The 27,009-nt window shown below is 46.3% G+C and overlaps 2 protein-coding genes across 4 annotated transcripts in view; both read right to left on the bottom strand.

Annotated features, from left to right (window-relative positions):
* arl4ca (ADP-ribosylation factor-like 4Ca) lies at positions 1 to 7,314 on the bottom strand. Its single transcript, XM_017459123.3, has 2 exons — positions 1,877 to 7,314; positions 1 to 1,593 (listed from the first exon to the last, which is right to left on the bottom strand). Exon 2 carries the CDS (start codon positions 1,525 to 1,527, stop codon positions 949 to 951), a length of 579 nt encoding a protein of 192 aa, XP_017314612.1. The 5' UTR covers positions 1,528 to 1,593; positions 1,877 to 7,314; the 3' UTR covers positions 1 to 948.
* Positions 7,315 to 7,461: 147 nt separating this feature from the next.
* The window catches only part of sh3bp4a (SH3-domain binding protein 4a), a 30,773-nt gene continuing 11,225 nt past the window's right edge, over positions 7,462 to 27,009 (bottom strand). The window contains exons 2-5 of one of the 3 annotated variants that reach the window (XM_017459015.3): positions 23,036 to 23,312; positions 20,599 to 22,955; positions 9,572 to 9,760; positions 7,462 to 9,359 (exon numbers count right to left, since the gene is read on the bottom strand). In XM_017459015.3, the coding sequence (XP_017314504.1) occupies positions 9,135 to 9,359; positions 9,572 to 9,760; positions 20,599 to 22,955; positions 23,036 to 23,156 (2,892 nt within the window). In that variant the 5' untranslated portion in view covers positions 23,157 to 23,312 and the 3' untranslated portion in view covers positions 7,462 to 9,134. Of the gene's footprint in view, positions 9,454 to 9,571; positions 9,761 to 9,799; positions 10,211 to 20,598; positions 22,956 to 23,035; positions 23,313 to 27,009 lie in introns of those variants that run through there. The other 2 variants (XM_053676664.1, XM_017459017.3) reach the window with 2 other exon arrangements.

Genomic DNA, 27,009 nt, shown 5'->3' with positions numbered 1-27,009 from the left:
ATATATATATATATATATATATATATATATACACGCACACACACACACTTTAATATAACTGTTTTAAAACTCTCCAGACTTTTTGTGTTCGGTTTTCTTGCTAGTTTTTATTTGTATTATTATTATTATTATTATTATTTGATTTAAACTTATAATACAATAATGTTCTGGCTGCTTCTTGAAGGTTTTTTTTTTTGTTTGTTTTTTTGTTTTTTATTCCTGAATTTTTCATAAAGAGCACACACGTGAAGTCCGTAGATTTGATGTCCTACAAAAACGATACGAGAAGAAAAAAAAAAACACCTAAAAATGAAGGGGAAGATATAAAAACTCTTAGCAAATGTTTACAAGGTTTTAAAGATACAAATTTAAAAAGTACAAATTTAACACCTCCTCGAAATTTCTATGTTACACGCGACATCTCTGGGGAAAAAGGCGTGTCGTGACATCGTTATCACAATAGCGGTATTATATAGTCGTACTGCCCCGCCCTTATCGCCCCGTCCTTTAATATCATTATAATGTTGAAGAATTATAATCTCAGCGTCTTGGGGACTTTGACGAGCGATTCTGAGGGTCAGGTCTGGAACCGAGTGCTTTTATATTCTGTACTTTTCCAGAATCCTGTCATCAAAATCCGTTCGATTCCCTGGATTATCATCTTCGCTTTTTTCTTCTTCTTCTTCATGGTGATTTTTTTTGGCATGTGCAAATTCGGTTTGGTTTGTTTACGTTAGTATGTGATTTATGAATCGTAATAAGACGTTATCATGCGTTATCTTTCTTACACAGCAGAATTCCAGCAGCAGTTGTTGTTTTTTTTGCACCTGAAATGAATCCTATGTCAAGCTCTTATTTGGTTAGTTATATATAAACACGCTTACATTTATAGACGCAAGTATATATTAAAAAACTGCAGTCAGATATGAAAGTAAATGTGAAAGGGGTTTATCGTTTTTTCTTCTGTTTCAGAGCCTTCCTGCGCTTGGCGATCATGTCGTACAGCTTGTCCATGCCCTCGTGCAGCCCCTCACCGATGATGGCGCAGGCGGGCTGCACGTGGTACGCGGCGGAGGGTCCGAGCTCTCGCAGCCCCAGCCTCTTCTCGATGTCGGCGGCAGGCAGGGAGCCGGGCAGGTCCTGCTTGTTGGCGATGACGAGCAGAGGCGCTCCCTGGTTCTCGGTGAGCCGTGCCACCTTGTGAAGCTCAGCCTTGGCTTCGTCCAGCCGCTCGGCGTCCACCGAGTCCACCACGTACACGATGCCATCCGTGCAGCGGCTGTACGACTTCCAGAGCGGACGCAGCTTCTCCTGGCCGCCCACGTCCCACACGTGGCAGCTGATCCCCCGCGCGGCGCCGTTGTTCACACGTACGCGCTCGGCGTTAAAGCCGATGGTCGGAACCGTGTTCACGAACTCGTCGAACTTGAGGCGGTACAGAACCGTGGTCTTTCCTGCCGAGTCCAGCCCGAGCATCACCACGTGTAGCGACTGGAACGGTCCCACCGTGGACAATCCGTTCCCCATGCCGTGTTTACGGAGAGCACGTGGAGAAACGAGCGAAAGGCCTCAGAGTTGAAGATGAAGACGAGTCTGCAGCGGTTTGATCGTCAGAAGGTCAGAAGGAGAGAAAAGTGCAAGTCGTAATGTACACCAAAGCCAAAGGTGCGAGATCCTGCTCTGCTTCATTGCTCGGGTTTTCTTACATCACGGTTTGTTGCTTTATTTTATTATAAAGCTCCAAACTGCCAGCACTCATATTTACCTACAAGTGCAGATTTATTTTTTTACTTTTTACCATTTCAGAAAGCTCTTACTCGGTTTACATCAGACTGAACCGGATCATTATATAAAAGTGTCGCGCATTAAAGCTCACCAAAGCCGGTGCGGTGACATGGAGGTGGATCAGTATTTTTCTCCCGCGTGCACACGTGATCCCGCGCACAACAGACTCGCGCGCACATCCCGCAGTCACACCTCCGCGTCCGCGTGAAGGAAAATAAATCAATCCTCGACTTTAATCTCGGTCGGTGTGGACAGCGCGCGCGTCTCCTGTGTCTCCTGCGTCCGCGAGCTGAACTGACCGGTACAAACCTGCCTATGTGTTTTGCAGGTTGTCCCGAAACCCCGCCCACAAACGATGACGCTTTAATCGTAAACCGCCTATAATAAAGCTCTGATTGGACCACTGAACAGTATGTGTGTGTGTGTGTGTGTGTGTGTGTGTGTGTGTGAGAGAGAGAGAGAGAGAGAGAGAGAAACATTTATTTATCTCGTTGTGCAGCACACGCATGCGCACAAACTTATCTTAACGGTCTCCAGATTTGAATTTGAATTGCACGTGTTTCTATAGAAACGGATCGTCCCACTGTGCGCTGTTAGTTTGCACACCGCAGGCGTGGCCACGAGGGGGCAGTAATCTTAAAATAATGGATATTTCAGCATGTCCCCTGTACGTACATTCAGTGCGTTTACATGGACAGCAATAATTCGATATTAACCCGATTAAGACGATACTCTGATTAAGAAACTAGCATGTAAACAGAGATTATAGATGACCTTAATCCGACTAAAGTCCTACAGAAAGAATGGAATTAAGACGTGTGGAGTACTCCTGTTTTAGTCGATTATCGAAGTGTATTACAGACACGTACACACCTTAATCACACTATTAACGCCATGTGGGAGTTTTCACCGCATTTAGAGACAGGACACGTACACAAACAAGAGAGCACGGCTGCGTCCCAAACCGCGTCCTTACCTGCTGTGTAGTAGGCGAAATACATGTAGTTAGGTAATTACGCAGTTTGGGACACAGCCCACAGCTTCAAACCGTCGTCTATCCACACGTATAGCACGACAAATAATTAACCGCACTCGAAGCTTTCGTAAAATTAAAAATGAAACTGTATACGGTTCCATAACGTACATCGATACGTGAAATTCTGCAGGGAACGTCGGATGGCGTGGCGTGGGGACGTAACGACGTGTGCTGTTAACTGAACTATGTTCTATAACATGTCAAATATTCTCAAAGCGACTCGTGTAAACACCTTAATCAGAATGTCTTAGTCAGAATAAGGTCGATAAGTAGATTACTGCTGTCCATGTAAACGTAGTCAACGTTGATTATTCATAACGTATTTATTCACAATTACTAGGACATTAGGGGTCCAGGACACTGGAGAAATGAGCGAGCCGGAAGCCAGAAACGAAGGAGAATGGGGAACTATGGTGCTAAGTAGAAAGCGAGGAGACTAGACGGTGAGACATGGGGACATGGACACAGTAAAGTAAACAACTATTGCAATTTATTCAATCGTACACATTTCTATCGACAATTTGGCTCATCGGGAACCCATCAGCCCCGGGACTAACCACAGAGCGAGACATGTTTGCTCAGACAGAGGAGAGTTTTATGAAAGACGGTTTAGAAGAAGGTTTAAAGACTGGACTGGGATCCCGAGAAGAGCAACAGAAAAGTCATCGTCAGTTAGTTCTGGAGTTTTATGTTTAGTGGACCTGAACTGGATATTTAAATAAAGTGAACAGATTAGGACATCAGGGAACCGAGAAAGCAGATTACCGAGGAGCTAGAACGTTAGGACACGTTAGGACACTGAATTACAGTATTAAATTACCAAGAAATCGCCAGATCACGAGGAAAACGGGACGTTGGGGAATCATGACGCTGCGTTATTGAACAACTAGAATACGAAAGTACCTGGAAAGAAAGTAAAGGGTAAGAAATGAGGACATTAGCTGAAAAGCAGTGTTCTGTAGGGACCGAGGGAATGAAGAAACAAGGCCACTAGTGAGCTAATAAAAACAAGTCGACGAAACTGCGACGCTTATCGACCAGGAAGCTAGAACAGTTGGGAACTGGGACATTCGGGAAATCCCAAACTACAGTGCTAGGAAACCAGGACAATAGGGCACGAGGGAACTGGTACGCTTAGTAACCTGAAACCCTTGTTCACTTACTGGAGTACAGTCACGTATGGAAACTTAATGCTAATGAGGATACCCACAAAGATCAGCTGCTCATCATCATCATCGATTAACATCGTTAACAGTGTCTGACTGATTCATCCATCTTATCTCTCTTATTTATATTGCATATTAAAAGGATGTATTTTAGACCGTTTATAATAATAACGCATACATTATACAATTACGCACTTTTACACACATTTTTAGAAATCTGTGTGTACGTGTACATGTTCTTGAACACTGTAAGAGATTCACACACCTTTACGCACACACGTAACACGAAGGGATTCAGCTTTAATATCACTTGAAACCAACCCAAGTGTTTGAGGATGAAATCTTTTACTGGATGTTAAGTGTAATGTCGGTGTTTAGCCACAAGATGGCAGCGTTGAGCAGTGTAAGAGTGTGTAGTGTAGATGAGCGCTAGAGGAAAACTGAGAGAATAAACATGGCAGTGTGTAGCGTGTTCTCACAGCGCCAGGGTTCCAGGCTGGTTCCTGAGCTCGAGTTACTGTGTGTAGGTTTCCTCTGGGTTCTCTGGTTTCCTCCCACAAGCGTGCGGGTAGGAGGGTTGGCTGTGACAAGTGTGGACGAGTGTGTGAACGTCTGTTTGGTGTAACATCCAGGGTGTGTTCCTGCATCACACCCAGTGTTCCCGGGATAAACTCCATATCCGGCTTCCTGACCAGGACACGGCGCTCACTGAGGATGATGAGAATGTTAAATTGTGAGGTGATTATGTAGAGATTGTTTAATAGCACTAGAGATGATGATGATGGAGATGATGATGATGATGATGAAGAACGCCTCGTGGTGTGTTTGAAATCTTTACGCTCACATTACGAAGAGCTCGAGGAGGAAGACTGGAGATAAACAAGTAAACAAAAGGCAACGTTCCAGCAATTCTGCTGCTTGTGAAGATGGAAGGAAACAGGAAGGAAGGTGTGTGTGTGTGTGTGTGTGTGTGTGTGTGTGTGTGTGGACTAACAAGTGATAATTTTTTTTCCTGCCGCTATTAAACCCCAAACACACTCCATCACCCTTCACCACATGCCACACACACACACACACACACACACACACACTTGGTTCAGAGAGAGTGAAGTGTGTAAGGAGCAGGAGACAAGACACCTGGAGTGACTGGAATAGCTTCTTATTGAGTGCACACACACACACACACGCACACGCACACACACACACACACACACGCACAACACACACACACATTTGCTGTAAGTGTGTGTGTCATTTGAGGAGTTCTGAGCAGCGATATGTTTTTCAGCACCTGCAAAGTGCACATGGATTTCTGTCTCTCTCTTCTTTTTTCCTCCCTCTTTTTACTGTCTCTCTGTCTTCCTTCCTCGTTTAGCCTCTTTCCTTCCGTCACTCTTCCATTCCTGTCTTCCTCTTTTCTCTCTCTCTCTCCTTCTGTCTTCCTCTTTACTCTATCTCTCCTTCCGTCTTCCTCTTTTCTCTCTCTCTCCTTCTGTCTTCCTCTTTTCTCTCTCTCCTGTCTTCCTCTTTTCTCTCTCTCTCCTTCCGTCTTCCTCTTTTCTCTCTCGCTCTCCTTCCGTCTTCCTCTTTTCTATATCTCTCCTTCTGTCTTCCTCTTTTCGCTCTCGCTCTCCTTCCGTCTTCCTCTTTTCTCTATCTCTCCTTCCGTCTTCCTCTTTTCTCTCTCTCCTTCCGTCTTCCTTTCTCTCTCTCTCCTTTCTCTCACCTTCTGTGACTTTTCCATTTTTCTGTCTTTATCTTCTTCCTCTTTTCCTTCTTCACACTTGCTGACTATTTTCTTCCTGCCAATAACCTCAACAAACTCAGAGATTAATCGACTCGTTTAGTGCCCTGAAAATGTACTTTATTGGTGTTATTAATCGTGTGTGTGTGTGTGTGTGTGTGTGTGTGTGTGTGTGTGTGTGTGTGTGTGATTAGTGAATCAGGACTAAGTGCCTCACAAATGATCGCTCAATTCCTCTGAATCTGCTGGGCAGCAAAAACCTGATGAACTGATTAACACACACACACACACACACACACACACACACACACACACACACACACCATTCTGTCTGTCTATATCTGGGCCGAATAAATCAGTGTAATGGAGGAAACTGTGCCCCGCTGAGTTCACTGCATTTCACACTGTGTGTGTGTGTGTGTGTGTGTGTGTGTGTGTGTGTGTGTGTGTGTGTGTGATCTCAGGTGTGTGCGACAAGACTGAAATGTCGACTGACTGCAGATCTCTTCTTTAGATGATTAGTATTCACACACGTAATTAAATGCAAAAGTTTGCGCCCCCTTTCTTAATGCGCTATAAATATTGTTAAACACAGTGTTTATCTCGCGAGAATAAGTGAGGAGTTTTCCCCTGTCACAGCACGCGTGTTGTTTTTATCCCTCGCTTATTTCTTCCGTGACTCAGAATCATGTTTTTATTCAACACACTGTAGCTAGACTTCTTTTTTTTCTTCCGTATTAGCTAAATAACTGACGTTTTCTGGTTGCACGAGTTAAGAAAAAAAAAGAAAAAAGGTGCCAATATTTACGCAGTCGAGATTTCACATTCGTGCGTGTAGAAGATTCCAGAAAGTAACTGCGGCGAGCTTTAGGAATAAATGTAGAAATATGAAAAAAATGTCAGCACGGTGCATAAATCATCGAAAGAAAGAGAGAGAGCGTGTGCGTGTACGCGTGTGTGTACGCGCGTGTGTGTGTGTGTGTGTGTGTGTGTGTGTGTGTGTGTGTGTGTCTGATCAGTGTTTCTGAAGCTGTACGAGGAGCTGTAAGGGTTGATGTTTAAAACATGTTCACTCTACAGGGTTCTTAATTTCAGACTGCGGATGAGTTTCGTCAAGTGTCCTCGAGTCATCGTTGCCTCGGCAACGAAGAACTTATGACGTCACTAACGTGATGTCCGTTACTGCTGAAGTGTCTCACCAGTGTGAAGGAGAAACGGGGGTGGGGGTGGGGTGGGGGACAGGACGAGACGACCGGTGTACGTCCTCCTCCAGCGTCTGAGCTCCGGGAAATAAAAGACCTACATTAATAACATTATTATTATTAATTACTATTATTCATTTTATATATATATATATATATTTGTAGCTTCACACTGACAATCCTGTAACTTTTAAAACATTGCACAGGACAAAAATAAAGTGACTCAGTGACGCAGAGGTAAACGCTAACACTTACAGTTTAGCTGTAGTACTTCTAATCCTGTTGCTATGGCGATAAGGAAGCCCCAGCGGAAAAGCTGGTTCACTGAAGGGGAAAGGACGCGGAAGATGTGCTCGCTATCTCTAGTAGGCGACCTGTGAATTCCTGCGAGCTGGTAGAAAGCAGGCGAAAACGTGTCACGATATGCCACGTCTTTATTCGTGGCGTCTCGATGATGTCATCGGTTTCCTTCCGCCCCACCTGGTTCGCACGGCGCGACGTGAGGGAAAATAAATCCACAAACACATGAACGTTTTCCGGCGCATTTATTGACTCGATTCGAAGAAAACGTACACACGGCAACGTCTTGAAACACGTGGCTGAAACTAGGACGTGTGCGTGTGTGAGAGAGCCTACGGTTTCCCACGGTTCGTCCGTTAAAGGGGACGGAAGTGAGGGTCGGGTCGGGTCGGGTCGGATCGGATCGACTCGGCAGACGAGTGCGGAGTGAAGCGTGTGGAGCTTAACACTGCACACTGAGAAACAACAACACAGGTTCATGAGCAACACGCGGAGCAACACGTCGAAACGTTCACGTATTTAAAAAAAACAAAGGAAGGGAATATAGCAGGAAGAGCTGGGTCGTGAATAATACTGCAACTGAACACTTAACACTTAACACGGATCAGTATTTGGCAATGACAGAAGCACTTTATCAGTTTTCCTTCACGGTACGATCGATCGCTCGGTAGTGTTCCTGGACAATTTGGTTCGAACATGACGTGAGCGAGAGCCTATTACCCATAATGCACTGTGTCAGGTTTAAAAATGAGAAACAGGCCAAGAGAAGTTCAGATGCTAGTGCGGTGGTTTAATTGCTTTTTTTTTTTTTACGCTGTCGCAATATCCAGTACTGTTTACTTCTGATGCGCTTACACTGCGCTTTAACGTCGGAGTACGTGAGTATTGGAAGCCCCGCCCCCTCTTCCCCAGAATCTCACGTGTTCTCAACTGGGCACTCTCGCTCTCTGTCCCAGGCAAAAAAAAAAATATCAAAGAACGTTTCGAGTTGATTCATGTAAAATCAGATTCACGTAAAAAAAAGCACGCACGACGTAGCGACATGACGTTTTTTTTTTTTTTTTAGAAACACCATAAAAATAACAGTAACTGCGGAGGATTCTACGCGTTTTACCGTCCAAACTCCTCATACACCTCATAGAGCGGAGAGAAAACACCGCCAGACTACCTTAACGAATGCGGAATGACTGTAGCTCGGACTGTGGGCGGAGTTTCAGCGGTTTTGGACGGCGATTGTCATTGGAGAGACAGTTTACCGTGAGTAGCCTCAGCCTCATCGAAGAAGATGAAACGAAACAAAGCATTTTACGACAATTCCAACAGTCGATCACTTTCGGAAACAACGTGTGACACTGACATTTTTAAAAAGACACACACACACACACACACACACACACGCACGCACGCACGTAAAATCCAGACGACTCGCTAATTCACAACGAGTGCAATCCTAGCATCATTTCTACATTTCTATCTGATTGTCCGTTTGTCTTAATAACAGTAATAACAATAATAATAATAATAATAATAATAAGCAGAGTAGACAGGATGCTTGAAAGGACAAAACGCTTTACGATAACCTTCACGTGATGAGATAAAGGGGCGCGGTGCCGCGTTAGTAGACGTTACGTGATGTGTTTCATTTCGGGGAAATAATTTACAGCGGAGTCTAAAAAGTGTATAAAAAGTAAACGCGCTGGCTAAAAAAAAAAAACAACGAGAGCGAACCGGCGAGAGTGTTTTCGCCTTCGCGCGTTTCATTCAAACTGCGACGGAGAGACGGACGGAAGAGGTCAAAGGTCAAACTGTGAGGAGAAGACAGTCCGATCCGTCACGGGTCCTACTGAGGTAAAACATGCAGGACAGTCCGTAATAAGAGATGGTCGGCACCACGCCGCGCTCTAGATGGCGAAATCGTCATGGGAGGCGGGGCTGAAGGCGGAGCTCCGTAGCATGTCGAGGCAGTTGACGAGGACGAGTGTGCCTGTGAGATGTTTCCAGCGCTTGGTGATGGGGTTCTTCATGCGGTCCAGACCCAGCTGGAGCTCCTGGATCACGTCGCGGTAGCTGTCGCCGATCTGAGCCGCCCACGTCAGCAGGAAGTCGTACGCTGGTTTCCACATGGCCTGTGATTGGACACACAGAGCGCTCTGTTCAGTGCTACATTCTGACCGGGCAGTCGATGCTGATTAACGCTGTAACTTTGAAGTTTTCCGACATCTTCGGGACATTAACGTCGAGAGAGCGAGAGAGAGAATAAAGAGGGGACTACTGTTTACAGGAACTGACTCGTTTCTACACGGTGTATATAGAACATGCGAGGAGTGTGTTCGCTCACCTCGGCATCCATCGCTCCGTTTCGGTCTCTGTGTGGAGCTTCGTAGTCGTCCATCTGCTGCTTGGAGACGCGAGAGAGCTTCTCGGCCAGATCCCTCCAGCGAGGAGCCACTTCCACCGCCGTCGTCAAGAGCACGAAATCCAGCAAGAGACGCACCACCAAACCCTGACAGTCCATCTTTAACAGAGCCTGCACATAGAAACACACACACACACACACACTTAATTTCCAAAAAAAAAAACTATAAAGACTGTGCACATAGAGAAAGAACCAGCACACTGGACTCACACTGGTAGACAAGTTTAAACGTAATGGTGATGAAGGCAGCCAATCAGAAACAAGCTCCTGAATCTGTGATTGATGGAGGACACACACACACACACACACACACACACACACACACACACACACAAGGCTGTTCTGTCTGTCTCCTTTCTGTTCATCTTTCTCTGTGTTTTTCTTACATTTCCTGTCCCTATCTCGGTTTCCTCCTTCTGTCTCATTTTTCTGTCTCTCTCTCTCTCTCATGTCTCACTTTCTCTTTGTCTCTGTCTCCTCTGCGTCCACTCAGTAGACACCAGGGGTAAATAATTGCATCCTCCACCGCATGGGGGGTCCAGCCCTGTTTCCTGTCTGTCTCTGACACACACACACACACACACACACACACACACACAGAACACCATATTTGGAATAAGAATGGGTCTGTAGGGATTTACAGTAAATCCCCCACACCTCTGTGTGAAGTAGATGACATAATGTGTGTACAGTATGTGTGTGTGTGTGTGTTTAAACTCCTCTTGTATGCTGATTTTTATCACTAAACTTGACTTTTTTTTTTTTAAATTAAAAAAAGAGGAAAAAAAAAGAAAAAAGCTTTCTCTGATTCGGGGGCGGGCCTTACATATAAACACGTTTTTTTTTGGTGATGTTGCACAATAACCTATCGTATCTGATATGCAAATTAGTCATCTTGCATAACGTTAGTGGTGAGCAATGACGCTGGTTGTCGTGGCAGCGTGGCGCGTACGGTCGGCCGGATGAGAAATCCGAGGACGCTTGTGTTAACGAGTTTTTTTTAATTTGCGTATCCGAATTTGCATACTTATGCATATTCATGCGCGGTCGCACTTTAAATACGTTACTCTGCGCATATTAGCGTCTGATGGATTAAAACGCCGTGTTTAATAATGGGCGGTCGTACGATAAGATGTCATAGGAGAATAAAGTGGGATTAACATCCGCGTTAGTCATCAATTAGAGGAATGTTAGTCAAATGGAGGCGGTGACACGTTAGCCGCCTTTACAGCCGCGTACTGCCGATAAACCGCCGTGCAGCGGGACGGAGAGAGACGGAGACGGAGACGAGTAGACGAATCAATCACAGCGGAGACGTGGAAGGAATCGTCTTTAGAACAATCTGTATTTTATTTGTGAATTGACGTACAGTGTGAGAGAATTAACACTTAAAACTTGACACTCAAAGTAAAATAGAAACAGTACCGACTGCACTGAGAAAATACTCTAGTAAAAAAGTACGCTGTAAAAATTTAATAAATATATAATGATTAATGAATCATTCAGGCCTCCCAGCAGCTTGTCTTCAACCAGTCCGAGAGAACCCATGTCACACCCCTCTTCATCTCCCTCCACTGGCTTCCTGTAGCCGCCCGTATCAAATTCAAGGCCTTGATGCTCACCTACAAGACCTTGTCAGGAACAGCGCCCCCTACCTCAACTCTCTCCTGAAGGCCTACGTTCCCTCACGCAATCTGCGATCGATTAGCGACCGACGTTTAGCAGTTCCAACTCAGCGTGGCGCAAGATCCCTTTCCAGAACCTTCACACTGACTGTCCCTCAGTGGTGGAATGAACTTCCAACCTCAATCCGGACCACAGAATCTCTCACCGTCTTCAAAAAACAGCTAAAGACCCACCTCTTCCGTCAACACCTAACCAACTCATTAAAATAAATAATTAAATAAATAAATAAAAAATTCCCCTTACACCTCTACTCTGCATTTTGCTTCTTCTGGAATTCAATTAATAGATCTTGTACGGTAGCACTTCTTGTATTGTTCTCTGCTCGATATATTTCCTCATTTGTAAGTCGCTTTGGATAAAAGCGTCCGCTAAGTGATTAAATGTAAATGTAATAAATGTAAAAGATATATATCCAAATAGAACCAAAAATTTACGCTCCAAATAACACGAGACGTCCAAACAACAAAAACAAAAACACTTCAAATAACACGGTAAAATTAGTCTGCGGTAGTTTTTATTTTGCCTCCAGAGGGCGCGCTCATACTTCATAATGGCAAAACTATGGGTGTGGATTTTTGCCGATAACCGGTCACTGAGCAGGTTTTTTTTACGGTAACGTAAACACTAACGCTCACGCCGCACACTACAGCGTTGTTTCTGGAATTAATAGTCCACGTTCCGTCGTTTGGACGTTTTACTAACGTGGTTCTCGCGTGGTTCTGATGGAAGGGAGATGAGACCGGGTGCAGGTGTAGTCCTGCTCGTGGTTAATGCTGCGCGATTGGAGGAATAATCGTCGTCTATAAACTTCACAGAAGAGATTTATAATAACACTCGTCGGTTTAACGCGTGAAGAAGCTATCAATTAACGTAAAAACGATTCCCTCCGTCTCGGTGCTCCATCCGACTCTTCGCTTTGCCTCACGCACACACACTTTCATTTGTTCCCAAGATGAGCGATCGCTTTCTTCTCTGCTCTGCTAATGGTGTGTTTGGGTCTGGGCCAGACGAGCCCGCTGCGAGGACCGAGAGGATGGAGTGAAACACTGCCAGCAGCCCGGGGGGGAGCCGACGGCTAATGTTTGGGACGCGGCGCCGCTAACATCACGACCAAACAGCGTTTTGTATTCAGAGTGCGCGGCGAGGATTTAACACTGAAACGACACGCATCGGTTTTCAGTTGCATATAGGAAGGGCGGGGTTTGTCTAAAACATGGACGTGTCCCAGTCATACCCGAGCGAGGCGCCGCCGTCTCTTAACAGTTTGACGTGACAACAATACGCTGAAATGTCTATCTTTATGTTCTGGATGTAAATACACTCAAAAAAGAACTATTCGAGAGCGACGTTAAATACATAAATACTTTTAATTTATTAATAACATCATGTCCTTAAAGTCAACACGTTTGTTTCTCCCACGGAGGACGTCGGAGGAGAGACGCGTCTCAATCAGGGACGGCGCTTATTCTTAACTCAGCCCTTTTGAGAACGTGTCCACGTACGCGCTCTCCGTTTGTCCGACTCGTCCTGGTTAAACGGACTGGAAATAAGTTTTACGACTCCGAGCTGCAGCCACGGATTTGTTCTTGTGTTAAGACGTGAAAGTGGTTTATGAATATTTGATGTGAAATGCTGCTGAAATCGTTCCGTGGCCGGGAGGAGGCGGGCGTATTAACTGCTCTCGTCGAGAGTGAGCGATGAGATGGCTTAGGATCGGATTTCGCCTTCAGGATCCAGCTGGACTCCGGCTCAACCGCTACTTTACACACCTCGTCAAAGGTGGATTTCGGACGAAAATGAAACGTCCGCCTTTGCACCAAGGCGGTACGTCGTGGCGTGTTGCATTGACGTAATGAGCAGTACGTCGTGGCGTGTTCGGGTTCTGCGGTTCCTTTAGATTTGCTCTGGAGCGTTGAGGCTAATACAGCTGTAAGCTAAAACAGCTTGTGTGTATTGGTGTATTTTGTATCTCCTGACATTCCTCCTGATCTGGTGAACCCCACGCTCCTGTTCTGGGAACACAACCTCGGAATGGAACGACAAAAAGGCCCCGACGAAGGTTCCTTAATGAAATTATTATTCCGGAGCAGCGGGAGCTCGCCGGACCACCTGCTCGGAGTGCGAGTGCACCAACGGAGCCGGAATGCTGAATCAGGAGCCTGAGTAATGCGGTTATAAATAGTCCAGCACTCACCTGGTCTGTGTCCAGAAACGACTAAAGCGCCTACGGAAAAATAAAGACCGCAAATCCGTTCGGATTATTGAAAGAGTTGGTATTTCAACGCGTGAACATGAAATACGAGTCTGTAATTCTGTCGCCTGCTTTCTCAGTGCACGGCACGTTCATATCATATCGCATCCATCACGGAGCCGTTTTCATTTACTTACCCCGCACCGTCACGCCGATCAGATTATTATTATTATTATTATTATTAGTGTTTGGTACCGAACAACGCCGTCGTCTTTCCGCGGCGTGAAAAAAACGCTCGCGGCGTACGAGATTTTAAGGAAGAGTCTTATTTTGTTTGAAGATTCACGTCACGGATATTTCCGTCCGCCTTATCAGCGTCTCAGAATGTCTGATTATGACACGGGGACAATTTGTTGACGTGCGTGTTAGAGCTGGAACGGCAGGATCCGTCGTTCCTTCCTGAAGCCGAACAGAGCTCGATACTTCAGAAAACGTCCGCGCTGAAGGGCAGATGGATAGACGGATCCCTAAGCCCTGCACATCTAAGGCGCTTTATTAGCATGTGAAAGCAATTCGGAGTGCGCGCTGACCGCCGAGAGATCCTGCTCTCCGACTAGGCGGCAGATAGGAAGCAATCCCGCTCGGCGCAGGCCGTCCCCCCAATCACTCGGCGCTCCATTACAGCCAGATGAATAGGAGGCGAGACAGGAGGAAATGATGGACGCTGGGCCAAATGGGATTGCTGGGCCGTTTCGGTCCGTCAGCGTCAGCGCGTTTCCCCTCTGACAGGCGCGAGCGATGGGGGGAATTGACCCGCGTGCTCGGGAGCTCAGAGCATGTTTATCTCCTTACACTCTTCACACGTGTCTGCGTTTCTGCCGTGCGAGGAAGAGAAATGCAATGCAGACAAAACGGCAGGACGTGAGACACACTGGGGGTGAGACACACTGGGAGTGAGACACACTCACTGCATCCTGTAGCAGTTGTTGTCATTAGATCACAGCACATTACCCATACGGTGTTCATTTATTCAGTATATAGTCCGGTCCGGTCCGGTGTTTTTGCCGCTTAAAGGCTTAAAATCGGTAGCTAAGATGATTATAATAAAGTACCGCGGGCTAGTCGGGGAGTTAAGTGCGTTAATACAGTCTAAGATGAAAGAATGGTTCGTTTCTGAAGTACTGACTCTCATTACGCTCCTTGAAGAAGGTTCCCTAGGTAGGCCACGTTACTGTGTGGAAGTGCTCCTGAGACAAGTCCGCTATTCCATGTACATGATGCCAGTTTAGCCGAGTCATGTCACGTTCGGTCTTCAGCTAGCTCGTGAGCTACGAGTATCGAGCGGTTAAAACGCAGCCAGAGGAGAGCAAGGGAGCGTCGAAGGCGTCCCGGGACGTAATTTATCCTGATGTTGGATCGCCTCGCGACCCTTCCGTATAACATGATCGATGGTGTTTATTGCTCATCCTGACAGCTTTCCATTAAAAAGACATCTGTGCGTGTACAATCAGCACCGGATCGTCGTCCTGCGTTTAGCTCTCAGGTGGGGACCGTTAGCGGGGCTCGCGGCATGGGATGACGGCTCGTCGTTTATCCGCCGGCTGTGCGGCGCCGAGGAGCCAGGCGACGACTGATCTCCGCCTACGCCCCCTCAGATAAATCACAACTGACGCCTGCTCCACTCCGCAAACCCGAGACACGACATCAAACTGATGTGCAGCACGGAACGTTCCGGAATTTCACTCTCGGCAGAGGAGAAATGCTGTTTCTTGCTGCTTGCAGAGAAACACCGTGTGAAGGATCTTCTCCAGTCAAATGAACGCTTGGAGGGAAGTCGCGGCCGAGATCGATAACACCTTTAATCGCACAGCGGATCGATTTTTAATGCTGATTAGCGCGTTATTTAATTCGTTCGAGGAAAATGCCAGTGCGAGAAGGTCAGTGTGACGAAGGCTGCGGGACATAAAGCGAGTAACATCTCCGCTATAATACCCTTATAAAGAAATCCGTGAGCAGAGTGCGGTGTGTGTCATCACCGCCACATCAGGCCAGGAGCCCTAAAGCGGGGAAAAAAAGAAAAAAAATCACACACTCCGGTTCCACCAAGCGTGACGGCGCGTATAACTCCACACTAACCACATCTGCGAAACCCCTGAAAATCCATTTCTAAAGCAGTCGCGCTAAATGACACGTTTCCCGCCACACCCAGGCTGTTAGAGAGACGTGAGGAGCTACCGCTGAATAAAACGCTGGCATTCACACACAACACATGGCATCGGTCGGTCCTCCGCGTGCGACGTTGTTTACCGTGACTTTGAAAGTGTCCGGAGGCTGCGGGGCGAAAGGCTGGCTAATTGAGCTGGGCAGCGTAACTCTCTCTGCTATCAGACACGCGCACACACACGCACGCACACCGCCTCCAGGATTTTACAGCTCAGTGCAGACGGCGGGTTCACGCTGATAAGCTGCCGTTTTTTATCGCTATTAAAATCGCAGACCAATTGATTTTCCGTAAGAACCGCATGGCAATAATAATAATAATAATAATAATATTAAAACAATAATAATAAGAATAATAATAATAACAGTGGTGACGATCCCAGCCATTTTATAATCATTAAATGGGTTTGTTCATTAAATACAGGGAAGCAGACAGGTTAGAGACAGGTATGTGGGCATGATCTTTAGGTTCCGTGTGGAAACTCGGCACGTTCAGGAAGCTGCGCATCGGTCTAAAGCTGCGTTATCGTGCTGTAAGACGAGCTAGAAGATTGACATGTGTGTGACACGTCAATTGACACATATATATATATATATATATATATATATATATATATATATATATATGGGAATGGAAAGGTAGTGGTTCGTTAGCATTGTGGTTATGATATGGGTCTGGACACACGGGGCCCCGAGTGGAAGCAGGAGGATTGTTATATCCCAGAGTCGTTTCCCAGAGGAGGACGTTAGAAGGAGCTCGGCAGGGCGTACAGAGTTATAATGGATCCTTCTTATTCATTTCTGCTGAATGGAGCTCGGAGGCTCACTGTGGCCAGGTCAGCGTGGTGGAATCCGGACACAATTCCTCAGGTGTTTCCTCACGCTCTGCTCGGATGTGGACCGGCCGTACCGAACGACAAAAACGAGAAAACGAAAACAAAACCCTGAGTGACTACACGAGAGACCCGTGACCTCTGCTGACCTGCTGCTGAGCGTGTTGGAATGGGTTTCATTCAAACAATACGAGCTGTAATGACATTTCGGAACGGAGTGAGCTGTTGTTCCGGGGACCGTAAAGCAGATCCGAAGAGACCACGAAGAGGAGGAGCGTCTATCTGCTGAGCTTCCTACACCATGCTGAATTCTGGGTTCTGATTGGTCAGAAGGTGTTTCTATCATTGTCTATAGAAGCAGCTCTGACAGTAATGCAGCTGGTCGTGTGTGTTATGAAGTTGTCTACTGTGGACAGATGTGTTTACGCTTGTAGAACATCTGGCTAAAGGGCATCAAACCTTTGTGGATAATCCCTACCCGATATAATCCTGATTCCCAACACCCCGGAGACGAGCACGCAGAATTCGACCCGAGCTCCGAGCTGAGAATTAATTAAATGATTCAACTAAGCCACTGGAAATAAACAGTCCAAAAAAAACGTGCCAGATCATGATCTCCCAGTGGACCAGCGAACGACACGTAAACACACCGAATAAAAGAGCTCCTGCGTGCTGGAAATAAACCCTGACGTAATCAAAACGAAGTAAATATGGTGGACGCGAGCCTCACGTGAACGTCTCGAATCGGGTTTATTTATAAACGTACGACATGCTAGCGCATCTAGCTACGCGTCGTCAGGTGAAGACAGGAATGACTCTAAACTCGGCCACCTCTCGTCATTTTCACGTCTCTGTAATATCTTCAGGAACTGGAACAAAGACTGGCCGTGTTATTGGAGAACGCGCACACGGGCAGAGAGCTAATAATGAAGCTATCGCCGAAGGACACAGACTAATGCGTGTCGTTCCGAGGGTGTGCGAGCTGCAATGTAAAAAAAATCCATTTAAAATCGTCGGCACCGGGACTGCAAGAATAATCGCTTTGTCTCGTCGTGATAAATGTCCTCGCGCTGAAACCACTGGAAACACGCTGCGGATGATGAAGCTCCCTTTCACGCGCACGGCTATCACGTGACGTCTCCCGGACTGACGAATTATTGACGATGTTTTGTCTCGCTGCACCGTGCTACATCTCGCGCTGAGCTCAATCGGCCAGAGCGGTCGGCTTTTTAAAAAACTGTTAAAGGCTGTCTCACGCGCACACACACACACACACACACACATAAAGCAGTCTGAGTAAAGCTTCCTCAACGTAATTTCCTTACCGAGGCAGTGATATACGGAGGCAGTGTCGGATGAAAAGGAACATTTACAGCACCAGTGGGGTTAATAAGTTGATAGTAGGTACAGAGAGATTACTGCTCTCGACAGCAGATCAAATACAAGCGCTAACCATGCTTTGAGTCTGAGGCTGCGAAAACCTGGGGAGGATTACCGACCGAGTCTTAAAAGACCGGGGCCTTTATTCGCTTTCTAAACAAACCTGCCAGTAGCTTAGCGAGCTAGGACAAGAGGGAAGAATTTCACAAAAAGCCTTTTACTGCGTCTTTACTGACAGAGAAGCCACAACAGGGTGGGGAATAAAGACGGCATCGCGTTCTTGCAGTGTCTGAGCTAGCAGCATTCTGGCAAAGTTATTGAAACACCTCCGAAAACGCGCCTGTCACGTAACCGTGATTGGAAAAATGCTGGAAAAGTGTAGAATAGGGAAGACGCACAGGCAAAAAAAAAATCACAACGTGTAATGAGCTGCTACTGTAGATCATGACACGCCCCCTGAGGGGCGGGGCATGTACGCTCTCGGTAACATTTAATTGGATGATCTTGTGTCTAGTTAGTTTACACTTGCGCCATTTGTTAGACGCCCTTATCCAGACCTACTTTTATTTATTTTAGACATTTATGTCATTTTATACACAAGAAAAAAAAACATTCAGGAGCCGAGCGGAACCTGGGACTTGAACCTTCCAATCAGAAGCTCAACATCTTATCCACTGAGCTACCACTGACCTGTGTACCATCATATTTGGCATCCAGACCATCGGAGGTACAAAAAACCTCAAAACTGTCCAAAACCCTCCGAAACCCTACAACACTCCGAAGACCTACAATTCTGAAACTCTTCAAAACCCTCCGAAGACCTACAACACTCCGAAGACCTACAATTCTGAAACTCTTCAAAACCCTCCGAAGACCTAAAACACACTGAAACCCTAAAATACTCCAAAGACCTAAAACATTCTGAAACACTCGGAAACCCTTCGAAACCCTAAAACACTCCGAAGACCTAAAACACTCTGAAACCCTCCAAAACCCTAAAACACTCGGAAGACCTAAAACTCTGAAACCCTTTAAAACCCTCCGAAGACCTAAAACTCCCTGAAACCATCCAAAATTCTCCAAAAACACTCGGAAACCCTCCAAATCCTTCCAAAACCCTCAAAAAACCTTCAAAAACCCTCCGAACCCCTAAAACACTCCTAAGACCTAAAACACACTGAAACCCCCTGAAATCCTCGGAAACCCCAAAACCGCTGAAACCACCCGAAATGTTCCAAAAACCCTCGGAAACCCTCCAAATCCTTCCAAAACCCTCAAAAAAACCTTCAAAAACCCTCGGAAGCCCCAAAACACTCCGAAACACTCGGAACCCCGAAAACACTCAGAAACCCTCTGAAAACCTTCCAAAACCTTCTGAAACCCTAAAACAGTCTGAAGACCTAAAACACTCCGAAACCCTCCAATAACCCTCAGAAAACCTAAAAAGCCCTCCAAAACAGTTCAAAACATTCTCCGTTTACCATGACAGAAACGGAAGACTCTGAAGCTCTACGTCTCTCAAACTCTCGAGATGAGAGATTACTAATGAGAGATTAGAGGGTGAAAGGGGGTCGGGACATCAAAGGTAGTCAGTTAATATCAGAGAAGGAAAAACAACTCCACAGGTGTCTGTTGGCTTATCCGTCCTTTTAATTGGAAGGGGGGGGGGGGTAGACTGGTCTGTTGGCGTTTCGAAGGATAACTCGGGGCAGTGTGCTCTGTGGAGAAACACACAAAACCTGACAATCGTTTCATCTTTGTTTTGTTTTTTTTCATTCCAGTGACATCATTCCCTAATGCGACGCTGAAAAATCGAATCGCTACCAGGCCTTTCACTTTCATACTCCAAATTAAATGCATCCGCAGAGATCACAACACAGAGCAGAGGAGCTCTTCCATGCAGTTTGTGCACGACGGCTGCTCGTTTTCTTTATCCCGACTGACAGAGGCTGCGAACCATCAAAGCCTGGCCAGAGATACCGAATGACTGCGTTTTATAACTCGTCTCTCTTCTGTGCGTGTGGGCCTCTTCATATCTAAGACACCTGAGCTAAACGCATGTTTTAAAAACACAAACATGTTGTTTATGGCGGTTAATAGCAACGGCATCACGTTCTCTCCCTGTGTCGTACTGAGAACAGCTCAGAGTGCTCTCCGGGTGGCTTTGTTTAGCTGCCAGCACTTCTATTGCCATGATTAGGGTTTTTTTCTTTCTTTCTGTAGATTAAAAAAAAAAAAAAAACGCAGAGTTAGCATACTGCTAGTCCCAAATGTTCAGCGCACACCGAGAGCACCAACATGGGCAAGGCTGATTAAAGTTTTTCCCTTTAAGGTCTGAGCCAGCAAATAAAAGCCACTGCTGCTGCACTTGCAGGTTTCCCACAGCTGTGCAAGATAAGACCAGAGCAGCACTCTTATTAGAATTAGCCTGCTAGCCATTAGCACTAATCAGCGCAAGGCAGATAAGGGGTTTCAAATAAGCCGGGTTTAAATCCCGGGTTATCCGGAGACACTGCCGCTCGTATGAAGCAAAGCTTGCACACGGTTAATGCAATCGATGGTAATCAAATTCGAAATGCACGCACGTCTTCCCCCCCACACACACACACACACACACAACTGGAATATTTATAACTTACCATCATGAGCTCCTTCTGAAAAGATTTCTTCTCCTTCATTTCCATGTTGTTGCACTCCTCTTTGAGTTTCTCCAGCACAGAAGCCACTCTCTCAGGCTCACTGTCCATATCTGCCCTGCAGAAGTAAGTCAAGGGCAGATTACCGTAACCCAGGGCATCTGCAAATGCCCTCCAGTTGCCCAAGTTCTCCATTAGTATGGTCCTCACAGAGGCGTAAATGTAGGTAAGGAACTTGCACGGCTTGAGGATTTGTTCCAGCAGCATCGTGGTCGTGAGGTCTGGGCCGCAAAAGTATATGGGCTTTACTTTTCCCAAGACGAGCACGTTTTTCACGTGCACAAGTCCGGTCTTTCCCTGATAGTAACCGATATACCACTCTTTGGTCCACAATTGTCCTTTCAATTTGATCTTCTCCTCACTTAGCAAGGCAACGATGTCGCCCTTCTTATATTCCAGCAAATACTGGTTCTTTGTTTGCCTGATCACCGTCTTGATCAGTTTACCAAACTTTAAGTTGGTGACGCAGCGCTCTTGGAACTGTGGGTATTTCGTCGTGATGGCCAAAGGGGACAACAGGATTTTCCCTACTTCCTTCTTCTTCAGGAACCTCCGCTGGCCGTTGGCTCGGATTCCGGTTTTGGGAGGCGGCTGTGGCGTCTGGACGCAGAATTGCGCGAGGATGCAGTCCTGATCGTCCTTCACCTGGACCCGTAAGGTGAAGTCGGACAACTCTTGCGCGTCCCGAGACGTGATGACGTATATGAGCCGACTCACCTTGCCGAGTTTTACCTGAAAGCCCCGGACCACCCTGGCCTGGTCGTTCGTTTTCACCTCGTAGTTGCTCATATTCGAGTACATGCCTATTAGAAGGTCTTGAGGCCTGTTGAGGGCAAACTGGTGCTTCCCCCACAGCTGGAGCGCGACAGGCGGTGCAGACTGAGCTTGCTTCCCGACTTCGCTGACGAGCAACGTCTTGGGCGCGCAATCGTGTCCAAAAACAGCCACCACGGTCTTAAAGGACGGGTGAATGTGCTTGGGTCCGTACAGGCCCAACGTGATTTTCTTCACCACTTGATCCCAAACTGTTAAATTAAAGGAGATGTTGTGGGACTGGACCACAACTGCGACATACATACACGGTTCCAGGCTGTCCAGCTGAACCTGAACCGTGTCACCGTATATATAAGCCTGAGGAACCGGGACGTACGGGCCATCTTTACTGTCACCCCTCACGCAAACGACCTTCGTCATTTGTCTGCTCTCTTTCTTCACCTCTACAGATACTTTCATCTCCAAGGTTATGAACGACTTTATCTCCATGTTGCTCAGTTTGATCTCGACTACAGGACTGACGGTGGTACATCTATCGTTGTTTAGTTCCAGTGGGGGATCCAGTAAGGCCTTCATGGAGATTTGCTGGGTGTCTCCCTCTGCGACGTGACCCTCTGGAACATGAATACTGATGTTAGTGTCTGGCAGCTGAACCGCCCCACCACAGCTGTCCAGCTTACAAACGATATTAGTCTCAACTGGTTGTGTTTGGCCCCAGCCCGGGTTCTGTCCCAAAGAATCGAGGTCATGACACGAGCGTGCCAACTTCCTATGGTTCAACCAAGCCGTCCTGAAGTCCTCTCTGCTCTTAAACTGCTCTGGAGACGGCGCTTTAAGACCTGTAAAGAACTCAGATGGTGGCAAAGGAGGAGTTGACTGAGACTGTAGGACCGATAACTCGGACAAACTGTAGGATCTTTTGCTCCGGAAAAATGGGTTGTCCTTGCGGAACACTTGCAAGGTTTCCACGTTAGGGCTGGTGGGCGTGCCGTCAAAAATGCTACTGCCATATCCGTTACTGGTGCTGTTGCTGCTGGTAGTGGACATCGGAGCAGATGGAGTCAGAGAGTCGAACAGAAGTAGGTCGACGCTGTTGTGTTGCGCGCCGTTCTGGTCTTGTAGCTGGTTCTGCACGTTGAGAAATGGATTTGTAGAAAATGGGTTGTTTTTGCTGTTGTAAGGTGAAGGGAGCTTCAGGGACATTCCGGTCCACTCTCCGAGCAGGTCTAACTCCTTCACGCCTTCGTCCGAGGAGTCCCCTAGGTTGTCGATCATTCCGCTGTCACTGAAACAAGAGTCCCGATAGCCAACAGGTTGGACATACGAAGAGGGAATGTATCCCATCTCGGTGTTGTTGTGCGCGTACCACCAGTCTCCTCCGGATGTATCCAACACATACAGGCGATCTCCTTTGGAGAACTTTAACGTGGTGAAGCTGGAGGGGCAGTAGTCCTTGATGGCGACTACTTCTTGCGCGGTCCCAAAAGATGCAGTGGTGTCCAACCGCAAGGCACTGGGTGAAGGCACTAAAACAAGCAGATGGGATAAGAAAATTATTATTATTACAGCATGTATACTCAACAAGTTCGTGAGTTTTTAAACTGACCTTTGACTTCCGTGAGACTGGCCTCAGACACGTCCTCGCCGAGGTCGATCAGCGTGCCTTCTGACTTGCATCGCGGGAGGACGTTGTTGTTGTTGGTCACTCGGATGCGATGAGCAGCCATGTTGTTACTAGCCTTGCTCTGATTTGTTCACACTCATTCCACTGCCCCAGATGTGTAGTTCAGTCATTGGCAGCTGTCCATATTAAGTTGCACAGAGCTGCGCAAACCCAAAGTCCAAGACAGGGTTGTTTTTTTTTGGCGTCGCTGCTTGCACCCCTGGAGACAAGCCACAGTGAGGATAGATGGTCATTAAGATGAGAACACTTCAGAAGGGGAAATTAGAAGTATTGCTTCAAAGACAACCTGGGACGATATAATACAATGAAGGCGGTGCTACCGGATGGGAGCGAGAGAGCAAAAGATCACATCACTTAATTGGTTTTCGTTTTGGCAGCGCATTCCTTTGGCTTTGTTGTCCGCCCTTTTTTTTTTTTTTTCAAGAACAGAGGGAAAGCCCTTAAACGTATCCATCATTCAGCTGTGAACTCCGATAGATCATTGTTAAAACGTCCTATCAAAGATAAAGTTGTTTATCTCGATCGCGTTCAAAGGCGTTGCGTCGACCCTGGCTCACAAATCCTGTCTGGAACATTAGTCTCCTTCTTTACATTTTAATGAGGAATAAAATGACACGGTAAATCTTCATAACGAACGTGAGCGCTGCTCTTCGTCTCATAAACATCTAAATGGAACGTGAGTTTTCGTTTATATTCGCACACGTCTGTCATGTCTCTAAAAATCTTGCTGGTGCAAGGTCTTTATTTCGTGTGTGTAATGTTATATTAAAAGGGTCAGAAATCGAAAATATTGCTATCTTTAATGACGTTCAGCACATGTTTTTTTTTGCATCAGCACGTTTCGGCCGCTGTTCTCCTGACCCCGGCGCATTAGTGAGTCCGCTGCAGGTTCTGAGCATCATCACGCTTGTCACGATTTACAAGCTTTTAGCGTAAGCTGCTGTTTGGCCCCGGGGAGGAACAGCTTGCGGCTTTCCTGCGTGATTGCTTCAACCTCTGGCTGAGAGGATCAGCGTTATTATTAATCTGGCTCTGACGTGACAGACATGCAGAAACGCTAACGCAACATAACGCAGGCTATAATTAGCCAGGCTAAATCAGCGGCCTGCTCGTCCAAGGTCACGACGATGCCAAGGGTCCGTTCAGGTGGCAAGGACTCGACTGAGATCCCGACGCACGTTAAGAATGATACGTTGTGGACGATATTATAACTTCAAACTGCCTGTGAAGGGTATACTAAAGTAAACACTAAGTAAGGAATAAAACGTGATGGGATGCGACGTTACACTGAAATACTGACCGGCATGGTGGTGTGATGAACTGGAGATACTGTTTCCACTTGCAAGTTGTTGCAAGTGTTTTACTCCTCTTATACCACAGCGACAACATCGAACTTTTTCCTCTTGTTTATAGTTGAACCTTAGTTATTGTTCTCACTTTAAGTTCTCCTAAATAGGAAGACATATGTTCTTAAATTGCCTTCCGGCTCTCAGGAGACCAAAAACGCACGGCGTCTTCCTCGTCGCGATACTGACCGACTTTTCCGTTGTTGTTTTAATCACCACCTTTCCCGTGGAAGTTTAGTTAAAATGTTATGTACCTGAATATCACGTTTACATTTAGATGAAAGATTTAAAGACATGAAAAGCCTTTCATCTGTCTGTTTTGCACTCAGGAGCTTCAAAGAAAGTGCCTCTATCAGGCATGTTTCTTTTAAAGCTTTCTCATGAAAAAAAAAAAAATAAAATAAAAACCCTGAGCGCGGGAATACGCAGGTATAGGTTTAGAGTGTGCAGGACCATTAATGGATGCGAAGTAGGTCAGAAGAAGCGCACGCGTCTTTTAAAGAGCGGCCCAAAAGCACTCCTCTGGTGTTCATATATGATTCATAATTTGGACTTTGAGGAGCTGCGAGAAAAGTTTCGTGCCGAAGAGAAACTCGGCTCTGTAAACACGGGAAAAGAAAACGTGGTGAGTTTCCTGCGTTGCGATGTGCTTGTTGTTGTGGTTGTTATTGTTGGTGGTACAGTGCTAATGCAGACATCGTGGCTGTCGAGGCTGAATATTTCATTAGCGTTAGTGCTGAGCGCAGAAAGTGTAAGTGATGAAGAGAATCGAGTTAAAGAGCTGCTGCGGTTGCAGATCGATTGCAGTTCTAACTGATCGCTGTAATGCCGCAGCTGTTCGGATTGTTCGCATCCATAAACTCCGAATCAGATTTAGTATTTAAAAATAAATAAATAAATAAATACCGATACGTTTGGTGAGCGTTTGGCGCGAGTGCTCAGCGAGATATTTATCATAAGCAATCCAGGAGCTGTAGTAAGAATATATATATATATATATATATATACATACATACATACATACATATATACATATATATATGTATGTATACACCGGAGGTCAAAATGCAGGCAAAGTTAAACAAGGTAATCTGTCGAATGTCGAAACGGGACGTGCAATGACTAGGAAGTCAGAAAACTTGAGAAAGGCTTGGACGTATCGCTGCAAGGAAACACACAGGGTATACAAACACAGAACAGGTGAACACACTAGGGTAACAGGTAACAAACCGATGGCAGAGGACGCGGTGTTTGTTGCCACGGGATCCGTGATACAAAGTGCGAAATCCATGCCGCTAATATTTATTCCGATGTCTGATAATTAAGACACGATCAAAAGCATGGCTGCCGAGCATTTAAAGAGACATCGCCGGTGCTCTTCTGTCACGATTCCCGACCTCTGCGGAACCTTCAAAAAGATCCGATTCTTATATCTTCTTAGATCGCATCTTGATACGAGGAACACAACAAACACACAAAACTACAATGCGGTGGGGGTGGGGTGGATTGGTTAAACAGGGTGTGCTCACTTCTGCACCAGAGACCGCACGCTCACTTCGGGGAACTTTCTAAACAACTGCAGCGTGTTCTCAGCGTGCGAACATGGCCGCCGTTACAGCGGAGAGCGTACGAATTCGCGGTGTACGTCCAGACGGTGATCTGACGGCGGTCAGGTATCACCCTCAATGTGAGAAATGAACCGGAGTTCGTTTATCTGAGACAGTTTATTCGAAACTGCTATTCAATTCTCAACACTCTCGAGGATCTGATTTAACGGCAGCTTAATCCAATCTGTTGACAAATTAACTGTGAATTAACTTCAGTGGCAGGTAAACCTTCTCATTAGTGATCTCTCTCTCTCTCTCTCTGCAATGTCTCTTAAATATTGCAATTCCATGTATCTCTTTACATCATACTGGACTGGTCTAAATCTGATGATGTGGTTAGTGTGTAGAATTACCAGCGATGCATAATGCACTGTTGATGAGACTGCGGTTCACACCTCTACCACATCTCTCTCTCTCTTTCTTTTTCGTCACACACTTTTCCAACCCTGCAGTCTTGTTGAGAAGCAAGCCCCACCCCGCTGCCCTGACGACGCTGCCGGGAGGATTACCGCGGACTGGACTTAGCCCCGAGTGGCCATTAATTATGGAATGGAACGCAGCTTTCCGAAAAAGAAAAAAAACAAAACAAAACAAAACAACAAAAACAACCCAAAAAAAAAACGATGACGTGTGTGTTTTTGTTTTAAGCCTTACACCAGCCTCCTGAGAGAGGAAAACAGAGACAGGGCGTGTTTCGGGCCCGAGTCCCAAGAGAGACCGAAAAGCACAAACGCTGCTGCCTGAGGCTTAGTATTGTTCTCCGAGACAGCAAGAGCGAGAGAGCGAGCGAGCGAGAGAGAGAGAGAGGTCGCTTGAGGCCCCACTAACCTCAGTGTCTCAGAGCAGCATGGTTTTACACCAGCTTATCAAGCAAAGTCCCTCATATTTGGGAAACATTTGAAGTGGAACTTAAGTCGTAGTGCTTTTCCACCACGCTGCGCTC

This window comes from Ictalurus punctatus, chromosome 27 (genome assembly GCF_001660625.3).
Source record: "Ictalurus punctatus breed USDA103 chromosome 27, Coco_2.0, whole genome shotgun sequence".
Classification (NCBI taxonomy): Eukaryota; Metazoa; Chordata; class Actinopteri; order Siluriformes; family Ictaluridae; genus Ictalurus; species Ictalurus punctatus.
The sequence above is the reverse complement of the archived record's forward strand: the minus strand, read 5'-3'. Positions and strand labels throughout refer to the sequence as shown.

What these genes read in the sequence shown, in the direction of transcription:
- arl4ca (XM_017459123.3), bottom strand. Translation starts at nt 1,527, where the DNA reads ATGGGGAACGGATTGTCCACGGTGGGACCGTTCCAGTCGCTACACGTG.